At 48.0% G+C, this 12,646-nt stretch overlaps 1 protein-coding gene across 2 annotated transcripts in view; it reads right to left on the bottom strand.

Moving 5' to 3' along the window:
- ARHGAP21 (Rho GTPase activating protein 21) overlaps nt 1–8,457 on the bottom strand; it is a 136,818-nt gene extending 128,361 nt beyond the window's left edge. For both annotated transcript variants that reach the window (XM_039233045.1, XM_039233046.1), the window contains exons 1-2: nt 8,383–8,457; nt 6,505–6,998 (exon numbers count right to left, since the gene is read on the bottom strand). In XM_039233045.1, the coding sequence (XP_039088976.1) occupies nt 6,505–6,582 (78 nt within the window). In that variant the 5' untranslated portion in view covers nt 6,583–6,998; nt 8,383–8,457. The remainder of the gene's footprint in view (nt 1–6,504; nt 6,999–8,382) is intronic.
- Between the last annotated feature and the right edge of the window lie 4,189 nt (nt 8,458–12,646).

Raw genomic sequence — 12,646 nt, 5'->3', positions numbered from 1 at the left:
TATTTAGGTATCATCTTAAGCAGTCTAGGTTTCCTAGAAACCAGATCTTCACAAGACTAGTAACATATTGCCTATTTTTTAAAATCTGTAAATGGTGTCTTTTTATGATAGTTTTGGAATTAAGCAAAAAAGAGAAAATACAAAAATAGTATCATTCCAAATTATTATCATCTAGAACTAACAACTGCTAACATTCTGTCACAGTCAATGTTGTGATCAATTTTAACTTACAATGAAAAGTTTATGATATTAACAATATTTAGTAAAGGGCACTAATATATCGGCCATTCATTTTAAGAACAAAAAGATCACTAATACAGACATACTATCTTTTTATAGTTTCCCCGCCAGCCTGATTCCCCATCCACTGGTCTATTAATTACCATTATCTCACCTCGTAGTGCAAATTATTTCATTCATTTGTGCTACACACTGTCCGGGTTACTGTTACCTGGTTACCAGCTTCCCAAAGGGAAGAAAGACGCAAAGAAAAAAGGCACCAAACATGCGAACAGCGGTTAGTCCTAACGATATGGAGGTCTCAAAGACAAAATCAACCACACGCTTCTGTATCATCTAAAGTCAGCATTCATATGTTATGTACCCATAGAGAAACTCAATAATACCCTGGAATTTTTTAGTCTTGATTCACTTATTCATTCACTCATTGGAAAAAAAGAATACTTGCGGGCCTATGATGCGCAAGGCGTTAATTCTTCTAGGCACAGAAAATACAACGTCAACAAAACAAAGTGCACTGAACACATTCTAGATATATGATCTGTCCAAATAAAAACGCAAAATCAGATGGATAAGCTGTGTCAGATGGAGATGAAGTGACAGGGGAGAAAAATACAGCAAGGAAGGGGGGCAGGTCGTGTCGCGGGAACAGGGGAGAGGCCTTCAACAAAACCTAATGGGCAGCAAAGGCTTCCCTCAGGTGACTTCAAAGCACAACCTGAAGAGGACAAGGAAACGAGCCGTGCAGAGGCCGGGCAGGGAGAGTGTCCCCGTGGCGGGCACTGCTAGTGGGAAGGCTCTGGGGAACGCCATGCCCAGGGAGCACACCCAAGAGTCCAGAATGGCGAGTACAGAGGGAGGAGACTGAGAGCAGCAGGAGGTCAGGTCAAGGAGGTGGGAGGGCGGACTGTGCATGTAAGAACTTCAGCTTTTACCCCTGAGGGAAATGAGAGGCCATCAGAGGAATGTGAGCAGAGGAGTGACAGGCTCTGATTTACAGGAGGTCCGCTCTGGTTACTGTGTGGAGAACAAACTCCAAGCTGGCAAGTACCGAGGCTGAGAGACAGTCAACCCAATTTGCATGGTATGCATGAGGGAGATCAAAGATCACTCCAGAAGCCCGAACTGGAGCTGGAAGGCAGGGGTACTGGTGCTTGAGGGGAGAAGAAAACTTGGAAGGTGGGCACAGGTGGTTTTCTGTAGGCCTCTTTTTTTTTTTTTTTTTTTTTATTTCTGAGTGAGAGAGAGACAGCATGAGCAGGTGAGGGTCAGAGCGAGAGGGAGACACAGAATCCGAAGCAGGCTCCAGGCTCTGAGCTAGCTGTCAGCACAGAGCCCAAGCGGGGCTCAAACCTACGAACCGTGAGATCATGACCTGAGCCGAAGTTGGAAGCTTAACCAACTGAGCCACCCAGGTGCCCGCGTATGCCTCTTTACTATCCACATGGAGGCTGAGCGGGCGGGTGGATGCAGGAATCTGAACTCAAACAGGGGTGGACACACACACACACACACACACACACACACACACACTCATAGGTGTATATACTTGATATTTGAAACCAGAGTGCTAACCACTACACTGTGGAACTCCACTTGATATTTAAAATCATAAAACGGAGGTGCCTGAGTGACTCAGTCAGTTAAGCGTCTGACTCTTGGTTTTGGCTCAGGTCATGATCTCACAGTTTGGTGGGTTCGAGTCCCAGATACTGATAGCACAGAGCCTGGCTTAGGATTCTCTCTCCCTCTCTCTGTGCCCCTCCCCCACTTGCGCTATCTCTGTCTCTCTCAAAATAAATATATAAACTTAAAAAAAAAAAACCCTTTTTAAATAAATAAATAAATAAAATTGAGCACAGAAAGAAGAAAAGAAGGTCCAACTGAGCCCTGCTATATATGAAGATTTAGCAGGCCAGAATGTTGAGGAAACTTCAGGGACTGAGAAGGAGGGATCGATCAAGACAGTACAGTGTATCGGAATCTAAGTGAACTCTGAATAAAAATTAAAGCCTTTCCTATGTAGGCACTCGTTCATTCGCCAATATTTATTAAACACCTACTATGACAAAGTAGAAACAAACATGGCACCTGATCCTATGGGGGTTGCAGTGAAGGGGGAATATAGAAAAAGAAACGTGTGAACGCTATTACTGAGAAAGTACAGGGTATTTGGGGGATAACCCACCGGGGGCCACTAATCTAGTCTCGGAGGGTCAAGAAAAGCTTTCCTGAGGAAGTGATGTTGAAGGAAAGACCAGAATGATGAGTCAAAATCAGGCACGGAGGGGTGGCTGGAGGGAAGGGTGAAAGAAAACAGCATTTGTGAGGGCCCGAGGCGGAAACATGTGACGCCCCGGTGGCCCTGACAGCAGTTCAGGACTGGAAGCGTGGGAAGCGGTGACACATAACAGGAGAAGGGCAGGCCAGGTGCCTTTCTTCCGAAGGCAATGGGAGGCCAGAGAACTGTTTTCCACAGGGGAACGTGGAGGCCGGGCACTCTGACCCCTGCACGGGCAGAGCGTTGGCTGGTGACAGGGCTGGGCAACTGGGGGAGGAGTTGGGACGGGAGATGCCGCTGACCCGAGCTCAGGTAGCGGCGGTGGGATTTGGAATGCAGACAGGACTTGGGATGGGAGGAACGTGGAGAGAGAGGGGTCAAGGGTGATAACCTGGGTTTTGATGGGGACAGATAAAGAGGTGGCGGTGCTACTCACGGAAAAAAGGAACTCAGCAAGAGGAGTCCAATTTGTTAAGTTTGAAATGCCTTTGGGCATTTTTGTAGGGGAAAAAAAAACTGTTTGGTAAATAGGCAAAAGGCTCCACTGGTCTGAAGAGCAACTATAAAACCTGGGATTGAGCTATAAATTTAGAATCAGCAGCATGCAGATTAAAGCCATGGGAGAGTGTAAAACGAAACCCAGGGAGAAAAGAGAAGAGTAGAGGAATGGCAAGAGTCTGGCTCGAGGTAGAGCCAACATGAAAGGGGCAGTGGAGGAAGAAGAACCCGAGGGAGGGCGGAAGGGGGAGAGAGAGAGAACAGGATAGCGCGTGCGAAGCAACAAGGGGGTCTGGGATCAGAGCAAAGGGCCCAGATATTCCAGAGAGAAGAGCAAAAGGAGTTCACACACAGGAAAATGCCTTCCTGTATTATTTACACTCCCAAAATCAACCCACAATGGACTTTCATCCGCTATGGTACATTGTAGTCATAGGATAATCTTAGCCTGGATGAAGAGGTCCGCCATAAGATCAAAGAAATTAATTAGCATTCGTAAATAAGTCTGTCTTGACAACAGACAGTGAAAGTGCTAAAAATTCTATTACTGGGCAATACGAGGGCCTACAAAAAGCGACAAAAAGCGAAATAAATATCAGAAATAGGAGAAATAACCTGGTCTAAAAAGCTGAGGGAAAAGTTTTCATCTTTGGTTAAAAAAAAACAACAAAAATCAAGTTGAACCTTCAAGGATGAGCTCTAGAGGATATCAAAGAGGTGATCAGATCACAGGGCCTAAACTAAGTGATTCTATAAGCAAAGCTCCTCAAGGCTGGTTGTCGGAACACTTCACAGATCAGGCTGTACACACACACACACACACACACACACACACACACACACACACTCTTAGCCAGCCAGAGTGTAGAAAACCATGTTTTCAGACATGTAAAGTGTATAATTCTGTATGAACTGAACTGTGCCATCCTTACGTTCCAATCCCCAAATACATTCTACTGAATTGTCACAATTCATTATTTGAAGAGGACTGTCTATTATGTCTGGTTTTTAACCTTCCAATATATTCTTGGGGGAGGGGGTGTTTACATTTATTCCTGTATCAACACAATTAGATTCTAATACAGATGAACGAGAAGTTTCTGAATGTTTTCCAACAAAGCAACAGACCTGATCCATAAAAAGCGGAGTTAGCTAATTAGATAAATCCTGAATCAGAGATTTCTATTAATTCACTGCATCAATTTCTTCTGTCCTGCACAGTTAAGTTTCTTGGCTGATTAACAGCATTAATATTAAGACACATATGATCATCTCTTTGTTAGATAAAAATACGTATCAATCTACTATTCAAACGCACATTTAGGAACATAGCTATCGGTTTCTAGAATCTTTTAAAGAATGACAATACTACTTTAGAATGTAATACTTCTAATAAAATTAAACACAAAAATTAATTGCAGTGTTCAAAGACTTAAATATCTATCAACCCAAACCATTCCAGGGGCAAGCCTCTTTTTATTACTAATAAATATTCACAAGGTTTCACAGGCTTCAGAAGTATCAATGAGAGCTAAATACACGACAATGAAACAGGCAATAATTACTCCTTACCCTGAGATTTTAAAATGTTGTCTGACGGCACATAGCCTCTTTCTTTCTATTTCTGCATAGAACGTAAGCTATCTACCTATTCTTTAAAAACCCAAGCAATGTTATAGCTTCACACCAAACTCAAGTTGTATGTATAATCCTTAAATGAGCAAAATACGGGCAATATAATGGTTTCTTGTTCCCCAAACTAGAAATAATGTGGCCATGCCAGCAGTAACATCCAAATGAAAACAAATTTCACAGCCCTTAAAAAAAAAAAAAACTTAACTGTCAGTGTTAATATAAGCCCAGTTTGCAACTGGAAACATTGCTTTGTAGCCAAGGACAAGATGTGTCTATTATAAATTCTTAGTTTCAGGACATCCCTTAAATGACCCCCCAAAACAACCCCCCAAAAAACCCAAATAACATTAGTTTTTGCAAATATAATGCAAATAGCATGCTAATTAAAGTATTCACAAGACAATGACAAATAAGGCTCTGGGACCACAGTACATATTATTATGTAACTACAATACACATTAAGCAATCGCCAAGTTGTAGGTAGGCCTCCCAAAAGGAGTTATTATGGTTTACCATGATCAGAGGATTGTGGTGTTATACTTAATCACATTTTACCTGCAAGCAGGTGTTTACAGGTGTCAAAAAGTAAAACACTTGTTCTAACTGTAAACCTATGGTTCTAATAGCATGTACAGTAATGGTATACTGTATCTACCTCCCTGTATTTTCTACATAGACTCTCTAATCCAATATGAAGTAAGACACACGAAGCAAGTTTTTCTACATGCTTTAAAAACAAAAATTTAACCTGATTCATTTTTACTAAAATACCGAAACTCACACCCTCAGAACTAGACCTGGTGGCCCGTAGAGTTAAAATGTAACACTTCTGGGCACAAAAGACATGAGAGTATAGGCTCTTTGGGGGATGTTACTGTTATCTATCCAATCTGTCAATAAAAATAACAGCCGCTAGAACTGGCTCAAAAGTTTAAAGGATAACAATATTCAGTACATTTAGCAAGCAAATTACAGAAATCCCCAACGATGAAGTAAACGCAATATAGTCACTACAGAATTCCAAATATGAAGAGGAAAAAAAAAGAATAGGAGAGGCAACGAGGCACACGGGTGTAATAAATCAATGGATTTTCTGATTTCCTGCCTACTCAAAAAAATTTCAGGAAGCCTGGCATAGAATCTTCTGAGCCCTCCCAAAGATGATGGGCTAAGGCCAATGCAAGCCACCTGACCCCCCCCCCCGGGTGGGGGGGGTGGCGCTCCCGGAACTTCTGAACTTCTGAGCAGTGAAAGGCAGGGCATAAATAAAAGAACAGCAAAGGCAGATTTTTCAGGCAGTTGGAATTACAACTCTATAAATCTTTTTCGTTTTTTTCCAAGGCCATGCTTAAACTGTCCATGGGAAAAGACTTGCTTTCCTACCGGAGGCAGAGACCCACACCAACCGCAAGCCAGAACACCCATCAAAGCCAGAGTGGGACTAAGTCCCCGGTGCAATACCAGCTGCCCTCTCTCCACCTCCGAGAGCCAATCTTGGATACAGACACACAAAAATGCACCAAGGCACCCCGTCAGCAGCCCAACTCCAAAACTCCTGGCCGACGGGGACTGAAGGAAAAAGAGCCGCTTGGAAATATTCCCGGCCACCTGCAGTGGGAGAAGCCCCAGCTCTGAGGTGACAGCGCATGATGGGGCATTGCAAAGTGAGGAAACCCTTCTCGCAGAAGAATCACTGAAGTTCCTGGAAACAAAAATGGGGAAGGCTGCACCGCCCAAAGGTCAAGCCCGGGCATTCCCACAAACCGGTCCAGAAGGACCCAGAGCCTCTCCTGCCCCCACCGGCAGGACACCCTGCAGCCAGGGGCCCAACACGCCGTCTCTGCGCTTACCTCACAGGTGGGGGACCCACAGGCCTTGAGCTTGTCACCATCTCCCTCCGGTAGACCAGTCCGACGTGTGGCCATCATTTCATTTCAAACGACAAAGAAGGGACCAACCCTTTGGAGTCCACATTGGGGGGAGGAATGCTACCACACACCAGAAAGGGAAGAATTCCACGCCGGGCTCCCAGGAGGTGCGGGACTCGTGAAACAAGTAATGTGCCAGGGAATGAAATGTTTTTACGAAGCGCCTTCCAAACGCCCTGATGATTTCTGCGGACTTCAACTGACTTCACCGTCTTCGTCCATTTCTCGAGACTTAAAAAAAAAAAAAAAAAAAAAACAAAGAAGATGGGTCTTCTCGGCAGCTAATGAGGCCAAGTGCAGCAGGCGGTCCCCCTCCTCCTCCTCCTCCTCCTCCTCCTCCTCGGCGCGACTCCGAGACCAAGAAGAATCCGAGTGGGTCGCGAAGGCTGGAGCGTCAGCTTCCAGAGAGATCTCTCCTAGAACGGAATGGTTACAAGGGCATGAACTTTCTGCAGACGCTGACCTTAGCCTTGCCACATGTCTACACCAAGTTCGCCTTTCCGACACTTGGCAAGATTATTCGGGCCACGCTGATGAACCTCACGCACGAAAGAGGAAAGAATCCTCCCAAGAGAGAATTTTCCTGATTTCCTATAAACCAGGGGAAAAAAAGAGGGGGGGGGAGAGGGAGAGAGACGGACGCATCAGAACTGCACGGTGCTAGCGTCAAACACGCCTGCTTGGTGTGCAGCCTTCAAGAAAGAATTTCCCTTTTCTCCAAGTGCATTTTCATCAGTGTCTTTTCTGGGCAGAAGAGAGAGTGTCTACGCTCTTTGGCATCACCCAGACACTTGGGCTCAGCGGAAGTTTTCTCCCCGCGAGATGAAAATGGAATTCTGCTTTCCAAAAACGCTGCTCGCTCCCCACCACCACCACCACCCACCCCCCAAAATAAAAACAAAAAGCCAGCCTCGGAGGCCGGCAGCGTTCGCAGGCGAGCAGGGGGAGTCGGGCGCCCGCCCCCGCGCCCCGAGGCTGCCCCAGAGGAGGCGGCTGTTTTGCTTGGCCCGCGGCGGGGCTGGGTGGGGAGGTGTGCGCGGCCACGGGTGGGACTCGGGGACATTATTCCGGAGCGACAGAAATGAAGCCGCACCCCGAGCAACTTTTATTTACTTGCTGCTCCCCAAACTACCATTCGTCGCCACCTTTCCCTTTCCCTGGGGCCACCTAGGGAAGAAAAAAAAAAAAAAAAAAGAGGAAAAAGAAAACCACCACCACCCACCTACCACTATTTCTTCCGCCCCTTCCAGAGGCGGGTCGGTGATCTCGTTCTCCCGGGAAGGGCGGCCCAAATATGTACTTTTCAAAAGGTGTCGGGAGACCCCGGGGAAAGACCAAAAAAAAAAAAAAAAAAACCACACACACACAACCAAACACGGAGCGCTTACCCTTCCCAGCCCGCCCGGCCCAGCTGGCGCGGCGCGGCCGCGAGCAGGAGCGGGGACGCGGGCCGGGCGCCGGGCCCGGCCGGGACGCGCTAGGCCGCAGGCTCGGTTAATATTCATGAGCGGACGCGAGGCGCCCCTCCTCCACGGCCGGCCGGCCGGACCCCGGCGCCCGCCGCCGGCCTTTGTGCCCTTCCCTCCTTCCTCCGGCCCTCCCTCGCTCCGCACACGCGGGCGCGGCCCCTCCGCCCCCGCCGGGCGCCCGCCGCGGACTCCCTCCGGCCCCGCGCCAGCGCCGGGCGGGGTGGCCTGAGGTGGCGGGAAGGGAGGGAGCCCGCGGCGGGCCGGGCTCTCCACACCCGCCCGCGGGCGCTGCGCCCTGTCGGCTACGGCCGAAAGTAAAACGGACACGCACCGGAGAAAGCCGGCCGAGAGGATCCGCTCGGGGCTGGCCGGCCCCAGGCAGCGCGCCCCGCACGCCCGGCGCGAGCCGGACGGCGCGGGAAGACGATCCGGCCGCTGCCCGCCCGCCGCCGCCGCCGCCGCCGCCGCGCTCCGAGGCCGCCGCCCCCGGCCGGCCGCTCCCAGGCACCGCCGCGACCTGCCCCGGCCGGCCCCGGGCTCTCGGCCGCCGCGGGAGGGCGTGGGGCGGGGCGGCGGCCGCCGGACTCTCCCCTCGCCTCGCCGGGCCGGGCCGGGGCCGCGCTCGGGCGCCCGCGATCGCCAAGTGACAGAAGTGCCTCGCTCCGCAGCCGCGCCGAGCTGTTTCCCGGGGGCGGATTTCTCGCTTCTTCCTCCCTGGATCCACCTCCTCCCACTCCACCTCCTTCCCCTCCCCTCCCCAGGGGAGGCTCTGAGGCTGAATATTTTCTGTCTTGAATAATACGGTCCCGGGAACCGACGCTGGAGAAGGGGGATTAGCCGGGGCAGGGGGTACTTACGCCAACCCCCTCCCAAGGCGTCTCCGACCTGCAAGCCCTCACTGTCCGCCCCCCGCCCCCCGCCCCAGCACCCCTCCCAGAAGCCGGGCTCACTACAAACCCTCCCCGGCCTTCTCCGGTCTCCCGAGCGCAGAGCGGGAGAGGCCAGGAGCCGAGGTTTCTACTGGGGAAGACTCGGTGCTTGGCGTCAGGGGCGGAGAGGGGGACAATTCTATGGCTGGATTCGCGAATGTGAGGGGTTACAGGTCCCACCCAGACTGCGGAGACCATATCTTGGCGAATTTTTGCTCCCCCCCCCCTTTTTTCCTTTTGCTACGGGAGGGGAAAGAAGCAGAGATGCGACGTGTGACTTGAAGATAATACGGGAGTGTCCTTTTCACGCCCAACAGCGGAATAGCTTCTCCTGTTGGGGGAAGGGGGTCGCAGCGAGGCGTGATTCATTCAATTATTTTTCCCTTCTTAAATCTGCAGACTGCTGAACGGAGCCGGCGCGGCTAGCGGAACTGAGGGAGAGGTGGCTGCGCCGCTCCACTCTACAGGTCAGAGCCGCTCGGGGGACAGAGCCCCGCCGCCGCCCCTCCCCACCCAGTTCCGGGGCCTGCCTCAGACCGCGGGCGGCTGGCTCCGCCCCACCGCGCCTCACAACATCTCCCGCTGCAAATGGCCCAATCGGGAGACGCGGCGAGAGAAGAAGAGCCAATCAGGCGCTGCTGACTCAGGCTTCCCTCCACCCTTGGCCCCTCCCCCGGTAGGAAAAGCCACCGCCCCTCTGTCTCCGCTTCCCCCCCCCCCCCCCCCGAGCCCCCGGGGAGGTGGCTCACCCGCTCCGGTCCTCGTCGGGCTGGAGTGGGGCAGCCCGCTGAGGTGGCGGCGTTTGTCACCTTGTCACCCTCATCCTCACCCCCTCCCAGACACACCCTGCTCCCTTTCCCAGTCCTCCTGTAGGTGCTGTTGAGGGTCATTTGGATCCTCACTCCGGCGGGGGACCACCAGCTATTGTGTCTGATCAGCTGCCACCATCATCCTGAGGGAAAAAAAGGAACAAAACCAAGAAGCTATGGGATCTGCTTCCCTTTTCCTTCTCTTTCTTAACCGCTCTATCCCCTGAGATTTTTAAGACCTCTCCCCCATTCCCTGCTCCCTGCCGACCGCCTTTGGTCCTGTTTCTCGATTGAGGCGGGGCCGGGGACACCATTCCCTGGAGCCCGAATACCTGTGTCTCAGTGTTTAATATTCCTCAGGGTGGAAGGTGCCAAACATTTAGAATATACAACCAAATCCTCAGCCTCAATTAGAGGAAAGGCTTTGACTGGATCATCTTTATATGGCCGTGAAATTTGCATGTTCGTGACAGCCCCCTGACAAAACTAGTCAGCCAATAACAAAGGGGAAAAAAAAAGAATAAAATAGAGGGAATGCCTGCCAGTCACTTGGTAATTTACTGAATAGCCTACTGGGCTATAGCAGTATCCAGTTCTAGATACTGTTGAGTAAATTAACAAGAAGTGAATAGAAATGCAGGGTTCAAGTAGCGTACCTCTAGTGGGCTTATAGAATATGTCCAGAAAGGGAAAACAATTTCAAGCACAAAATAGCTCTTTTCAAATGCAAATGAGCATGCATGGAGCACTTCACCACTGAGGACATCTAGGGTTAAGATTTTTGCAATGGAAATTTTTATAAATGTTGATTTTTAAAAAGATTTTCAGTTTGGTACAGGAGAGTAAATATTGGCCATGGAAGGAGCATGAAAAAGAGGTTAACACATTTTAGGAAGTGTGGGAAAATAACATAACCTAGAAAGACATTTCTGTAAGATGTGAATGGAAGCAATCAAGATTACAGTCTTACTCCATCATTTACCTTGTGACTTAAGGCAAATTATTACTTATGTGTCCAAGTACTAGAGCTATCAGTAATAAGAGTGGCTGCCATCTATAAAGCACTCCCTCTGTGCTAGGCATTCCTTCAAGAGCTTTACACACACGTAATGAGAAGCTGTGTGACAGAGCCAGGATTAAGCCCAGGAGATCAGCTCCAGAATTCGTGCTTTTCTTCACAACACTATACTACCCAACATGGTTTTTAATAATAATAACAACAATATTAATTAACATTTAACTTAGCTTATTATGTGCTGATTATTGTGCTTTGCGGGTAACTAATTTAATCTTCCCTCTGGGTTTGGCATGATTATGATGTTTCATTTTGGGGAATGTTTTTAACAGCCATTATGATAGATTGCTATCATATGTATCTATGTGTGTTAGCCTATCTGGATGGACAGGGACAGTAGTGTAGAACAAAGATTTGGGAAACCTGGGTCCTGGTCCTTTCCTGGGATCTTCGAGTAGGAAGGACAGCACCTTCCCTAGCTAGCTGGGCTGTTGAGAGCGTCAGATGACATTATACGTGTGAAGGGACTTTCAAAATGTAAAAATATTATTCTGATTGCATTGTGTGTCTTATTATAAAGCAAGTGTTTATCCTGTTTCCCCAACCAGGAACCCTACTCTTCATAACCTTTTGTTGTTATATATTAGCAACATTTTAACCCAGTTAAAAATTAGGTCATTTCTTTTCTGAAAGCATGAGCAATAATATTTTATTAATTTTTGCGCTCTCATTTAGATGCATTCTAAAGCAGACACTGGGCATCTATAAAGTGGCAGCCGTCAGCCAGTCAGTCACTCACCATTCCAAAGGCTGATGGTGTAATTGGTGGAGAATGCAAACCCTTGGAGTTCTTCAGCTGCCCATCTTGGGCATTTCACTCATTAACACCTCCACCAGAGGGAGGGCAAGAGAAAGGAAAACGAGCCAAACTTCAATCGTGTGGCTACTTGTTAACTGCTCCAGTGAGAGATTTGGTGAAACAATGAGTTTGAGGATCACTGTAACTGAAAAGAGATTTGGATTAACTGTGGATTTCACAGTTGATATCTTGATAGTTTTCGTTATCCTAAATATCATAGATAAGCAAGAGCTAACAGTAATTCCACCTTTGTTTTACTCTTGAAGGCTAATGTTTTCCTCTTTTGAGCAAAGCTAATTAATAATCTAGCTTCTTAGAAATTGCTACAGCTATATTAATAATAACTCCCAGACAGTCTTGTATGCCATCATTTTGACAATGTAGGCAAGACAAGGTAGGCATTTTTGGAGATGGGAACTATATCCTTAAAATGTAACCATTGACTTTGTAAATGACATAATAATATTGTTTTGGTGATCCGCAATCAAGGAAGAATGTCGAAGTCAGAAATAGAGCCAAGTGTTTTAACCTCTGGTCTAATGGCATTCTGCTATAAACTATGGACGAGTTCTACTCTGAATATAGAAGTTGGCAATTCTAAGAGGCACAAGTGTTTGCCAGTGGATTCCACAGACGAAATGTGTAATTTGGGATGAAGCATTTGCAAAACTATGTGTCTGAAGCAGTTAAGACCAATGGCTCTCAGAAGAGTAAGTATTTTTTTGGTTTTAGGTCAATGCTGTAGATTTCTTTTTCATACAATACTAAAAAGATACATGACCTGCTAATATTTCGTTGAAAAAGACTTTTGTGTTGAACAGCTCCAGAAAACCCACCTCTCTAGCAAAGCATTCACTACTGTAATCAAAAGGAGGGAATGATTTTCCACAATAAATAATTTCTAAGCTTCTTCTTCCTTTACCACCTCTTTTACGTTAATAATGTAAATGATTTACTAATTTAATGTTCTTCATTGGCTTAGA

The sequence above is a fragment of the Hyaena hyaena genome, unplaced genomic scaffold (genome assembly GCF_003009895.1).
Source record: "Hyaena hyaena isolate Hyena2069 unplaced genomic scaffold, ASM300989v1 scaffold_72, whole genome shotgun sequence".
Taxonomy (NCBI): domain Eukaryota; kingdom Metazoa; phylum Chordata; class Mammalia; order Carnivora; family Hyaenidae; genus Hyaena; species Hyaena hyaena.
This window is presented reverse-complemented; position numbering and strand designations above follow the sequence as displayed.